The 14469-nt window shown below is 38.9% G+C and overlaps 1 protein-coding gene across 9 annotated transcripts in view; it reads left to right on the forward strand.

Moving 5' to 3' along the window:
* Positions 1-14469, forward strand: part of Trim37 (tripartite motif containing 37) — a 134830-nt gene that overhangs the window by 36789 nt on the left and 83572 nt on the right. For all 9 annotated transcript variants that reach the window (XM_059271450.1, XM_059271443.1, XM_059271446.1 and 6 more), the window contains 4 exons: positions 2335-2459; positions 4655-4705; positions 7485-7566; positions 12745-12821. In XM_059271450.1, the coding sequence (XP_059127433.1) occupies positions 2335-2459; positions 4655-4705; positions 7485-7566; positions 12745-12821 (335 nt within the window). The remainder of the gene's footprint in view (positions 1-2334; positions 2460-4654; positions 4706-7484; positions 7567-12744; positions 12822-14469) is intronic.

Here is a 14469-nt window from a genome sequence, read left to right on the forward strand (position 1 = left end):
TTTGAAGTTGCTTTTTTTTTTACTTAACACTAAAATAGGGAAAAGTTGATTAAAATCCTATAAATTTAATGATTTAATTGTTAAAATGCAAGCAAACCTAGATTCTCTAAAGTTTCTTAATTCTTCAAACCTGCTTTGAAACTTAAATTTTTTTCTTTAAATTTATATGTATGTGAGAATTTCTGCTTATGTATGTACCACATGTGTGCCTGGTGCTCAAGGAGGCCAGAAGAGAGCGTGAGATCCCCTGTAACTGGAGTACTAGAAAATTGTGAACCACCTTACAGGTGCTGGGAACTGAACCTGGGTCTTCTGCAAGAGCAATAAATACTCTTAACTGCTTTTAACTGCAGAACAATCTCTCCAGTCCCTATTTTTAAATTTTTAAAAAGATTTTTTGAGATAGAGTTTCATGTAAGCATAGGTTAACCTCAATTTTGTCATGTAACTGAAGGATGTCCTTGAGTTTCTAATCCTCCACCTCCCAAATGTTGGGAATGCAAATGTGCTAACAGGCTCAGTTTTCTGCTCAGTTGTGGGTTAAACATAGGGCTCCTTGCATGCTAGGCTATTACCAGCCCAGTTACATTCCTACTCTTGAAAGTTATTTTCTCTTTTCTTTTCTAGATTTTTGATACAAGGTTTCTCTATGTAATAGTCCTGGCTGTCCTGGGGGAACCTGCTTTGTAGACCAGACTGCACAGAGATCCACCTGCCTCTGCCTCCTGAGTGCTGGGATTAAAGGCATGCACCACCAATGCCTGACTATTTTATTCTTAATTTCATTCTTTCTTTTCCTTTTTTTTTTAATAAATCTTTTTTTGAAAATTTTTTATTTATTATATGTACTGTGTTCTGCCTGCATATATATGCCTGCATATCAGAACAGGGCACCAGTTCTCATTATAGATGGTTGTGAGCCACCATGCGGTTGCTGGGAATTGAACTCTGGACCTCTGAAAGACTACCTAGTGCTCTTAATCTCTGAGCCATCTCTCCAGCCTAATTTCATTAAATAACCAGATTGATATTGTTCAAATCTTAGATGGTCTTTTAATAAAAAATCCAGAGTCAGATATCAGGGTGAAAACTGAAAGATCAGAGAAGCAGAGCAGCCAGCCACTAGTTCTTACCTCTACAAAATCCTCAGCCTAAAGAGTGAGTTCTTGTTTTCTCACGCCTTATATAACTTTCTCTGCCAGACATCACTTCCTGGGATTAAAGGTGTATGTGCTTCCCAGTACTGGGATTAAAGGTGTGTGTGCCACCACTGCCTGGCTCTGTTTTAAGTGTAGCCTTGAACTCAGAGATCCAGATGGATCTCTGCCTTGTGAGTGATAGGATTAAGGGTGTATGTTACCACTGCCTGACCTTTATGTCTGATCTAGTGGCTAGCTCTGTCCTCTGATCCTTAGGCAAGTTTATTAGGTACACAATATATCACCATAATTAGCTTTGTAATTATCCACTGTTTTTTTAAATATTATTTTTAATACACTTTAAATAAAATATAATTAATTAAAAAAAAAAACAAGCTAGACAGTGGTGGTACACACCTTTAATCTCAACACTTGGGAGGCAGAGGCAGGCAGATCTCTCTGAGTTTGAGGCCAGCCTGGTCTACAGAGCGAGTTCCAGGACAGCCAGAGTTGCACAGAGAAACGTTGTGTCGAAAAAAACCAAAAATATATGTAGATATTAAATTATTAGCCCTTTTCCTTTGCTTCTTCTAACCCCTCCCATGTTTCATCCCTTCTCCTCCCAAGCTTTCCCCATATTGGTAACTTTTTCATTTTTATTGTTGTGTATGTGCACGTGTGTGCATGTATGTGTGTGTGTGCAGTACATTTTTGTTTGTTGTGTGTATGATTTCAGAGCTGACCTTTGTATTGGACAATAGTTTAGGGGCCTCATTCCTTGGAAAGGCTAATTCTTCTCAACAGTCATTAGTTGCCTGGCTGCTCTGAAACTGACTATGTAGACTAGGCTAGCCTTGAACTCACAAAGATCTGCTTGTCTCTGCCTTCCAAGCAACAAGATTAAAGTATGCACCACCATACCTGGCCTCAATTTTTCTTAGTGAAAATTCTTTTATTTATTTTGAGACAAGATTTCACTATGTAGCCCTGACTGACCTGGATCTTGATATATAGACCAGACTGGCCTGGAACTCCCGTGTGGACTAGTCTGGTATAAAACTCAAATCCTGCTTCTGTATCCCAGATTCTGAGATTAAAGGTGTGGGTTACCACACCTGGCCCTTTTCATTAAAAATTTTGAAGTGCCATTGAAAAATATTTTTGTTGGTTGAGATACTCTTTTTTCCTCACACAGCTGCGGTCTTGCAGTAAGAGTGAGCTGATATCTAAGAGCTCAGAGATCCTAATGATGTTTCAGCAAGTTCACCGAAAACCCATGGCATCCTTTGTTACCACACCTGTTCCACCAGACTTTACCAGGTATGACAGTTTTAAAATTGTATTTCCATTTTAGGTTTGTATATAAAGGTATATACTTCAATAAGCCATTTTTCTTTTTCTTCCTTTTCTTTTCCGTCTTCTTTTTCTTTTTTTAGTTAAACAGATGAAATGTAGATTTATTAAGGAAACATGAGAAAATATTCTGGAGCATGAAAGGGGCACCAAGAGATACTGAATAAGCTTTTTTTTCTTGACTCATTTTAAGAAATGGTCTCATGTAAACAAGGGTAGTCTTAATTAAACTCACTATGTAACTGAGGCTGGACTTGAACTCCTGATCCTCCTGCCTCCACCTTCCAAGTGTTGAGGCTACAGGTGTGTGCCAACATAACTAGCTAGCCATCTCCTTTTAAGGTACTTAAAAGTAATAATGTAGTGAACTCATAAATCTGTTCCCAAAACATATGATAGGCCTTTGAGCTGGCTCAGTGGGGCTCTTTGACTACGTGGCCTGAATTGGATTTCCCAGAACCTGCTGGTAGAAAGGGGAGAGCATAACTCTAGGGATGTGACGGACTCATACTTTTGTTGTAAAGGTAAACTGAAAGGGAATTAGACATAGTTTTCTTTAATTAGAGCTCCATTTTCCATAGAAAAGAACTAATCTTACTGACTTCATGGGTGTCTACTCTCCTTTTCCTTTGTGTGTGGGGTAGGAAGTGGTTCCTGGACGCTGTGGTGCTCTTGAGGGCCAGAGGACAGCTTGGGGAGTCTCTTCTCTCTCTTCACCATTTGTAGCTAAGGAATTGAATTCTGACAGTCTGGTTTGGCAGAAAGTTCCTTTACTGCTGTGCCCCTCAAAGGCCCTATTCATTCTTTTATTTGCCTTTTAAATTAATATGTGTCTTGTTAATCAAAACTTAAAAGTACATAGAATACCAAAAAGTTATGTAGGTGACATAGAATCTCCAGATTTTAAAAGAAGTAGGAGGAAGCAATTAGTAGAAAAAGTTTGCAATCTTAGTACCTTTTTTTATTTTTCAGCTTGGGCTGAATCTTCAAATTCTTCTCAGCAGCATACATAGAGTCACATTGAGTCATTAAATTATTTTAAAAATTAATTTTTATTACCCCAGAGACAAGGTCTTATTGTATAGCCTTAGCTGGCCTAGAAATTGCTGTGTAGAGCAGGCTAATCTACCTCTGCCTCTTGGGTGCTGGGATTAAATTCATGCACTGCACCCATCCTAGATTAGTAGTGGTGGTGGTGGTTCTTCTCCTTCTCCTCCTCCTCTTTCTCCTTCTCCTCCTCCTCTTCCCCCTCCCCCTCCCATCCTAGATTAGTGGTTTTCTTTCTCTCTCTCCCTCTCCCCTCTCCCCTCTCCCCCCTCCCCCTCCTCCCCTCTCCTCTCCCTTCTCCTCCCCTCTCCTCTCCCTTCTCCTTCCCTCTCCTCTCCCCTCTCCTCCCCTCTCCCCTCTCCCTATCCTTCTCTCTCTTTGTGTAGCTCTGGTTGTCCTAAAACTCACTCTGTAGACCAGGCTGTCCTCAAACTCAGCAGAGATCTGTCTGCCTCTACCTTCTAAGTGCTGGGATTTTGTTCAATTTATAATCATACTGAAATTATGACAACATATTATAATACTGTATATAGTACAGCTTTATGTTAAGTGATGTTTTAATGACAATGCCACAAACTACCCACATGATCTAAGGATGATTGGGAGCAAGACATATTATCCTTTAGCTCCCTCTGCTTACAGTTTAGTTCTCTTTAGACTTAGAGAAGATTATATGGAATTTAAGCTACTTGATGTCATCTTACCTTGCCAAGAATGTGGTACTGTGCTAACCCATCTCAGTTTCCCCTCAATTATATATTCTAATCTTCTCATAAAAGTATAGGAGAGCTGGGGCCATAGCTTAGTGATAGCGTGCTTGCCTAGCGTGCTTGAGGATCCCTACAACTAACTATACTAAATAACTGAAGTGTATAGTGGGTATTTGCTAGTAAATAACCTTGAAGTAAATGTTTGCTCTATCTCTATTCTAATTATAAACTTAGGGTTTATGAACTGCTTTGATTTAATGCTGTGCTTAATAAAGACTTGGAAATATTTTGTAGGTACTACTGCCTTCTAGTTTTCAAGATAATACCAAGGATCTTGTTTTGTTTTTTAACTAAATGGAAACTGTAAATTAAGATAATTGATGTTTTCATCTTGTTTCTTTTTAGTGAATTGGTACCATCTTATGATTCAGCTACTTTTGTATTAGAGAACTTCAGGTAAGAGGTTTTGAGAACACTGTTTTTTTTTCTTGTGTGTGTGCAAAGTAAGAGCCAAGATGATCTTATGTGGTAGGAGTGAGCTAATGAAGTCCTTAACCAAAGTTCCCTGTTAGAAGCAGAGCTGGTCTGGAGTGTGCATACCGAGATTCATTTTTCATCTCAAAAGGCAGAAATGTTTGGATTTCAGAGTTTAAAATGTTTGCACATAGAGCTGGATGTGGTAGTGCACACCTTCAATCATAGTACTCTGGAGGCAGAGGCAGTCAAATCTCTGAGTTGAGGGCAGTCTAATCTACAGAACTAATTCCAAGACAGCCAGGACTACACAGAGAAATCCTGTCTCAAAAAAACGGGGAGAAAAATGCACATAGATAATGAGATATCTTGGTTCAATCTAAAGCAAAATGTATTTCTGTTTCATGTATACATTATAACACATAACCTAAAGGCAATTTCATTTCATGCAGTATCTTAAGGGACTGTGCATGAAGTTGGGCATACATTTTCTACCTGACCTCTTTGTTGGATCTTTTTTTTTTTTTTTTTTTCTTTTTCAGGACAGGGTTTGTCTTTGTAACAGTCCTGGCTGCTGTCCTGGAACTCACTCTGTAGACCAGGCTGGCCTCGAACTCAGAGATCCACCTACTTCTGCCTCCTAAATGCTGGGATTAAAGGCGTGCACCACCACACCTGTACCAAAAGAAATAATTTAAAAAGAGAGCACACTTAGTTTTTGTATAAAAGCAATAAAAATTATGGAAAGAAGGCTGCTGGGTGCCTGTTTTTCTATACTAAAAGTAAAGAGTTATGGACAAGAGGCCATTATTGTAAGAAATATAGAGGCTCTTTTGTTAAACTACATGTTTTCTTTGACTTTGCTAATTTTCTCTAGAATTAGAAACTTTAGTCAATTGTCTATTGTAGATGGAGCCTTCCTGCCTGGCCCACAGTCAGGACAAATCTCTCTCACCTGCCAGTCCCACAGCCGCTTAGACCTGACCAAGTAAACACAGAGACTTATATTGGTTACAAACTGTATGGCCGTGGCAGGCTTCTTGCTAACTGTTCTTACAGTTTAAATTAATCCATTTCCATTAATCTATACTTTGCCACATGGCTCGTGGCTTACCGGCATCTTCACATGCTGTTTGTCATCGTGGCGGCTGGCAGTGTCTCTCTGACTCAGCCTTCCACTTCCTAGCTTTATTCTCCTCCTTGTCCTGCCTACACTTCCTGCCTAGCCAATGGCCAATCAGTGTTTTATTTATTGACTAATTAGCAACACATTTGCCATACAGAACATCCCACAGCAGTCTATCATCTATCCCCCGTTCCCCCATTTGAGACAGGGTCTCACTATATAGCCAGCTAGCCTTGGAACTTGCTATGTAGACCAGGTTGGGATTAAAGGAATGCACCATCGTACTGCCTTAGAAGTAAATATATGAAATCACAAAGACTATGAGAGAACAGGACAAAGGAAATTAAAAATATGAGATCTTTGGGAAATAATGGGAATAGGTGCTGATAACTAAAAAGCCATTTGTTTTTCCCCATGGTGGTGCTGGTGCTGGTGCTGGTGTGTATGTTTAGTATATACTTGTGTGGCTTCATGTGTGGAGGTCAGAAAACAACCTTAGGTGCTATCTTATTTATTTATTTATTTATTTATTTATTTATTTATTTATTTATTTATTTATTTATTTATTTATTGGTTTTTTGAGACAGAGTTTCTCTGTGTAGCTTTGTGTCTTTCCTGGAACTCACTCTGTAGCCCAGGCTGGCCTCGAACTCAGAGATCCACCTGCCCCTGCCTCCTGAGTGCTGGGATTAAAGGCATGCGCCAGCACCAGCACCACCCAGCTATCTTTTTTGTTTTTAAATTATGTGTATGTATGTGTCTGTGAGTATGCCCTGTGTGAGTGCAGGTGCTCAAGGAGTCCAGAAGAGGGTGTCGGATTCCTTGAGCTGGAATGACAGGCAGTGTAAGCTACTCAATGTAGGTGCTAGAAACTGAACTTAGGTATTCTGAAAGAACAGTAAATGTCCTAGAATCTTTGCAAATGCAGTAGGCTGGCAGGCCTTCAAGGCCCAGGGATGCGTCTGTCTCCATCTCCCCAGTATTGGGATTGCCAGTGCAAGCTACCGTGCCTAACAGTTTTTAACTTAGGTTCTGGGGATGGATTTAGGTCCTTATGTTTGCAAACAACCTTTACTACCTAAGCTGCCGCCTCAGCCCATTTTGTTGTTTTTAATGGTATAATTTTGTAGCTAAAAGCCTTGCTGAGTTTTCCCTACAAATATTAAGGGTTGATACACATTCTTACTTCTCCATTAAAAAATTATGCTATTCAGAAGTGGTCTGTTTTGTTTGCTTAATCATTTGGGGTTCTTAATATTGGTCTAGGGCTGTGCACATGTTTAACATGAGTTATACCATTATTTCCCCATGTTTTTGTTTTTGAAGTAGTAAAGAATGCTTACTGAAGCAGAATTAAATTTGGAATATTGAGTTTCCCTTAGATGGCAGTTTTTGAGTTTTTGTTGGGTTTTAGTACAGCTTAAAAGATACTGCTGATGTTAATGTTTCAGTATCATTAATTCATAATGTAAGTATATCCACACTTAATTAGTGACAGTTTGACTTGTTCAGTCACCTTCTGTTGTTCAGTAGTTTACATATGAGCTTAAGGTGTGTAGTTGGTTTTTGGTTTTGCTTGTTGCCATTTCATAATAGTTTTGATGTTGGAATTTGGTTGGTTTTCTTTCTTTTTAGCACTTTGCGCCAGAGAGCAGATCCTGTTTACAGCCCGCCTCTTCAAGTTTCAGGACTTTGCTGGAGGTTAAAAGTTTACCCAGTAAGTTTTCCAAATTTCTAAATTTTCAACTCAATTTTGAACTTTTCTTTATTGTTTTGAACTATACTAGTTTACTTAATAGAGGAGTATGGAAATTAGCAATTTTCTATTTATGCCATTTATTACTAAATTTGTAAAAATATATGTTAAATATGAATATGTAAGCTCCAACATCACTAAATTTTATTTCTGGTCTAAAGGGAGAAAAATATGTTTAGAAGACAGTTTTAGGGGCTTGAGCAATGGGTCAGCAGTTAAGAACAAACACTGTTGCTTTTAGGACCAGGGTTTGATTCCCAGCACCTATGTGGTAGCTCACAACATTTATAACTCCAATTTGAAGGGAACTTTCACTCTCTTCTGACTTCCAGGGCACCAGGCACACACGTAGTACACAGATATGCAGGCAAAACATTCATACATATAAAATAAAAAAATTTTGAAAGATATTTTTAAAAAAATGGGGGGGATTGGGGATTTAGCTCAGTGGTAGAGTGCTTGCCGAGCAAGCGCAAGGCCCTGGGTTCGATCCTCAGCTCCAAAAAAAAATTTTTTTTGGTGGTGTGGGGGGGGGTACGCAGAATTTCTCTGTGTAGTCCTGACTGTCCTGGAACTCTCTCTGTAGACCAGATTAATTCAGATAAAAGGCTCGTACTACCATGGTACCCAGCTGAAATTTTTTTTTAAATTTATTTATTTTATTCTGTATGTTTATTTGCTTGTATGTATGTGTAGCACAATGGTGCCTGGTGAAGAGGATGCTAGATACTCCAGAACTAGAATTACAGATGGTAGTAAGCCACTATGTAGGTGCTGGGAATTAAAAGTTTTGTAAAGATCATGAAAACAACAAAAAAGGATAAAGAGCGGGCAGTGGTGGCACATGCCTTTAATTTCAGCACTCAGGAGGCAGAGGCAGGTGGATCTTTGTGAGTTTGAGGCCAGCCTGGTCTATAGAACAAGATCCAGGAAAGGCACAAAGCTACACAGAGAAACTCTGTCTCGAAAAAAACCCCAAAAAAAAAAAACCCAAAAAAAAAAAAAAAAAAAAAAAAAAAGATGATTCTTTATCTTGTAGCTCAGTTGCAGAGTACTTATCTGCTGTGCAATATGCAGTACTCCAAAAGAAAATCACAGGTACTAAAACATATTTAAAAATATGCTGATTGAATTTAACTGAGAGTTTAATTTTAAATTTAATTTAACTTATAAAAATTAAATCAAATATTAATTTTAGATTGAATTAAATATTTAAATTAACAGTTTTTGTGTATATGTAAGTGCCTATATTTATGTATGTGTGCCCCTTGTAAGCGCAGTGCTCTTGGAAGCCAGAAGAGGGTATCAGATCTCCTGGAGTTGGAGTTACAGATGGTTATGACCTACCATATGAATGCTGAGAATTGTACTTGGGTCTTTTGCAAGAGCAGCATGCTCTTAACTGCTGAGCCATCTCTCTAGCCCCACCCCCCTGTTCCTCTTATGACAGGGTCTTGCTATGTAGCTCAGGCTGGCTTAATCCTTAATGTGTAGTTTAAGTTAATCTAGAATTCATGATTCTTCTGCAGTAGCATTCTGAATTCTGGAATTACAGCTATAAACCATGATGTCTGGCATTAGATATGTTCCTTTGGCAAGAATTAGTGTTCTTCAGGATTAAGGCTTCTCAAACCACCAAATGCTTTTTTTTTTTTTTTTGGTTTTTTGAGACAGGGTTTCTCTGTGTAGCTTTGCGCCTTTTCCTGGAACTAACTCGGTAGCCCAGGCTGGCCTGGAACTCACAGAGATCCGCCTGGCTCCGCCTCCCGAGTGCTGGGATTAAAGGCGTGCGCCACTACCGCCTGGCGAATTAGTGTTCTTTTATTATGAAATGTCTTGTGTTTACTTCTGTGGTATCGATAGCTATTGATAGTCATTTTCTGTGTCATTTCTTTTTCATTTAATGTTGTAAAGCTTTCATAATGAGATGTTTCCCTTCTCTCATTTGGGTACCTACTAATATCACCCGTATCTCTCTTCTTCTCCCAATTTGTTTACCAGCTTTTCTTCTGAAGGCTACAATTTTAACTATTATGAACTCATATATATATATATATATATATATATATCCCCACTGAATTAGGGCCCATAAATCCTCAAAAAAATTTTTTTTTAAAGTTTTATTTATTTGTATACAGAAGAGGGCGCCAGATCTCATTATAGATGGTTGTGAGCCACCATGTGGGTGCTGGGAATTGAACTCAGGAACTCTGGAAGAGCAGTCAGTGCTCTTAACCTCTGAGCCATCTCTCCAGGCCCCTGATCCTCAAAAAATTTTAAATAAAATTGCAAAAATTACAAAAAATAATAGGACAAATGATGTGACTATGACACAAAGTGACAAATACACAGAATTATCCTAGATAATTTATCATACACAAGAAACAAAGAAGAAATGACTAGAGTCACATCCAGTAGATGGATAAATCTGTGTATTTGTCACTTTGTGTCATAGTCATATCGTTGGTCCTATTATTTTTTGTAATTTAAAGTTTTTTGAGGATTTATTATTTCTATGTATATGGGTGTTTTATCTCCATGCCTGTGTACCTATGTGTATCATGAGCCCCCATGTGGGTGCTGGGAATTGAATTTGGTCCTCTGGACGAGCAGCCAGTCTTTTAGCTGTTCATTCATCTCTCCCCTTCCCCCACAAAGCATGAGAACATGATGTGGCTCCAAAGCTTTTCAACTTGCTAGACACCCTTCGCAAAGACCAGTCTGTTTTGCCCATTCACAAGCTGACACACAAGTAGGAGGTCTTCCCAGCCAGGGATTTCCTTCCTCAGCAGCCCTGGAACATTTGCTCCTTTGAGACTGAAAGGGCATCTCATGAATTTTGCCAACTATGCTAACTGTGTCTTGTGCATAGCCGGACTTTTGGCTTAGACTGAGTGGATTTATTAATGATATAGCAAGCAAAAACAGAAGAAAAAACAGCAAGTTGCAGATTTATGCAACAGATAAATAGTAAAGTATCATCAAATCAGGAGTTTACAACATCCTGCAGATAAACTAGGGTTGCCTGACTGAGGGAGCAGACAAAATTGAGCTGGAGGTTTACAAACACCCAGCAAAGTGAAGTGCATGAACCAGTGAGTTTATTGGGATTACTTAGAGATGTATAGATGAGGTTTTACTTGCAAGATCACTCAAAAGCAGCTGCATCAAATTGCAGAAGCTGCATCCCTGGAGCTCTCTTGAGGGCAGCTGAATGGTGGGAGAATCACTGTTCACTGCATCAATAACCATGGAGAGGAGGCGTGTGGGTTTTTGTTTTTTGTTTTTTAAGGTTTTAGTTTCCTGAGACTTGTAAGTTTTGTTTGCTTTTGAGTCTTAGGAACTTTGGTTTTTCAAGACAGGGTTTCTCTGTACAGCCCTGGTTGTCCTGGAACTCTCTTTGTAGATCAGGCTGGCCTGGAACACACAGAGAGATGCCTGCCTCTTGTTTCCCACGTGCTGGGGTTAAAGGTGTGCACCAGCACCCCCCAGCTGAGTTGTAGGAATTCTCTAGGGTGGAATGTTTCAATTTGGAGGCAGAACAGAGACAGGTAGAGTTTTGTGTTTTGGACCAGCTTTGTCCGAGTGTGAGTTAGGGCCAGCCAGGACTAAGTACTGAGACCCCCATCTCAAAACCAAACAAAAGCAGAGGCAGGACTTTGAGTTTGAATCAAGCCTGAGCCTTAGAGTGAACTCCATTCTAGCCTCCACTAGTCCATGAGATCCCATCTCAAAACACTAAATAAGGGTTGGGGATTTAGCTCAGTGATAGAGCACTTGCCTAGCAAGCTCAAGGCCCTGGGTTCGGTCCTCAGCTCCAAATAAATAAATAAATAAATAAATAAATAAATAAATAAATAAATAAACAAACAAACCACTAAATAAACCTTGAAATGCTCACCATTAAATAGGTCTCTGTTGTTTTCTACTTCTCCTAGCCTCTGATAGGTTCTATTCTACATTGTTTCTCTGAATTTGACTCCTGTAATACATAAGTGGAATGAATCATATAGTAATTTACTATGACTGGCTTATTAGGCTCAGCATAATGTCCTTGAAATTCACCATTTATTTATTTTTTATTTGTTTGTTTGGTAGCATAGAATTTTCATTCATTGATAAAGATGAATAATACCTCAGTATATATGTATTTCACATTTTGTTCACTGATTTTTTTTTTTTTCAACTGAGCCATCTTTCTACTCCTCCCTCTTTTTCTTGAGATGGTCTTACTATGTAGCTCAGGCTACCCTCACCTCTTGGCTGCTGTAAATAGAGCTGCTGTTAACACGGATGCCACTCATCTCTTTTAAGAAACCATCTTCAGATTTTCTTGTAGATAAATATTCAGAAGTGGAACTACTGGGTCATAGAGTAATTCTGTTTTTATTTTTTAAGGAAACAGCATTTGGCACCATTTGCATGTTAATATCAACAGTGCAGGAATGTTTCATTTTCTTCATGGACTTGTCAGCTCTTCTTTCTGCATTTTCAAAAGTGTCTGTCCTAATACTAGTGAGGTCATATTCATTATGATTTTAGTTAACATGTCTTAATAATTAGTTCATGTGCTTGTCCACTATTTGCATATTTTTATAGACATATCTACTCACGTCTTTTGCCCATTTTTAGTCAGGTTTATATCTTTTCCTGTTGTAGGAGTTCTGTTTATACTGAATATCATCCCTTTATTTTAAAAATTCCTGTTTAAGTGTGGGAATGTAGCTCAGTAGACTACTTCCCTAGTATTCATGAGGTCTTCGTTTTGATAGCTGATATTCATTTTCACCCACTTTGTAGTGAAAATAAAGTCATTTGTCTTTTTTCATTGAGGTTTTGTTCTTTCTCTAGATTGATTTGTAAAGAGTAATACATGGTAAAACTATTTTTATAGTTTTTAATATTTTCCTTAATTTGTTAATGTGGATTTTTTACTTTTTTAATGTATAAAAGTTTAAAATTGATACAGACTAACATCTGGGCTTTTAAATTTTTCATTGGTTTTTTAGCTTACATATATTTCTCAACCCAGTTATTAGATATTAGTTTGAATTTTGTTTGTTGGCTTCATTGTTGCTTTAATTTTTATATTGGAGTTGATGTGTAGTTTGTTTTGCATAACCTCTTTTCCTACTTTAGGATGGAAATGGAGTTGTGCGAGGCTATTACTTATCTGTATTTCTGGAACTATCAGCTGGCTTACCTGAAACTTCCAAGTAAGTGATTTTTTTGGTGGGGTGGGGTTTGAAACAGGGTTTCTTGGTATAGCTCTAGCTGTCCTGGAACTCACTCTATAGACGAGGCTGGCCTCAAACTCACAAAGATCCACCTGCCTCTGCCTCCCAAGTGCTGGGATTAAAGGCGTGCGCCACCACCGCCAGGCCAAGTAGTCGATTTAATTAACTACTTTAATATAAACTTACATGCTTCATGTCTTCCTTAGGGTTCTATTGCTGCAATGAAACACCATGGCCAAAAAAGCAAATTAGATAGGAGAGGGTTTATTCAGCTTATACTTCTCTTCAATGAACTACATTAATGTTTCCTGAATTCATGATCCTCCTAACTCAGCCTCCTGAGTGATGGAATTATAAGTGTGCAACACCATATCTGGCCTCTGTAATTTTTTTTTCTTTTAGTATTTGTGATAAGTAATTTACCCTACTACATTTACTGGATAATTTTTACAGTAGTACATTTAATAAAGTTCTTTTGGGTTGATATGAACCATCTGCTTACAGCTAAAAATGGAAGAGTAAGAATAAGATACAAACTTTCTGTTCTAGCGTTACATCAAACAACATTTTTTTCTGGATGAATTAGCTAGTGAAAGCAGTTTTCCTGAGATAAGAAACACTCAGAGTAGCTCTGTGATTGTTCTTCCTTAAAGCCACAAGAGTTTGGGGTTGCAATATATGATGGGGGAAGTGAGGTGGAATAAGGTAGGATCCGTGTATTTGGCAAAGTAGCTGAAAATCCAAGAATACCAACAAAGCTAGGGTGCATTGTGTAGAACACAGAGATGACAGGACTCCAGACATTGTGTAGATTACAGAGATGACAGGACTCCAGACATTGTGTAGAACACAGAGATGACAGGGCTCCAGACATTGTGTAGACTACAGAGATGACAGGACTCCAGACATTGTGTGGACTACAGAGATGACAGGACTCCAGACATTGTGTAGACTACAGAGATGACAGGGCTCCAGACATTGTGTAGACTACAGAGATGACAGGACTCCAGACATTGTGTAGAACAGAGATGACAGGACTCCAGACATTGTGTAGACTACAGAGATGACAGGGCTCCAGACATTGGGTAGACTACAGAGATGACAGGACTCCAGACATTGTGTAGACTACAGAGATGACAGGGCTCCAGACATTGTGTAGACTACAGAGATGACAGGACTCCAGACATTGTGTAGACTACAGAGATGACAGGACTCCAGACATTGTGTAGACTACAGAGATGACAGGGCTCCAGACATTGTGTAGACTACAGAGATGACAGGGCTCCAGACATTGGGTAGAACAGAGATGACAGGGCTCCAGACATTGTGTAGACTACAGAGATGACAGGGCTCCAGACATTGTGTAGACTACAGAGATGACAGGGCTCCAGACATTGTGTAGACTACAGAGATGACAGGACTCCAGACATTGGGTAGAACAGAGATGACAGGACTCCAGACATTGTGTAGACTACAGAGATGACAGGGCTCCAGACATTGTGTAGACTACAGAGATGACAGGGCTCCAGACATTGGGTAGACTACAGAGATGACAGGACTCCCGACATTGGGTAGAACACAGAGATGACAGGGCTCCCAACACAAGGAGAGAAATTTGTAATATATG

This window comes from Peromyscus eremicus, chromosome 8a (assembly GCF_949786415.1).
Source record: "Peromyscus eremicus chromosome 8a, PerEre_H2_v1, whole genome shotgun sequence".
In the NCBI taxonomy this organism is placed as follows: domain Eukaryota; kingdom Metazoa; phylum Chordata; class Mammalia; order Rodentia; family Cricetidae; genus Peromyscus; species Peromyscus eremicus.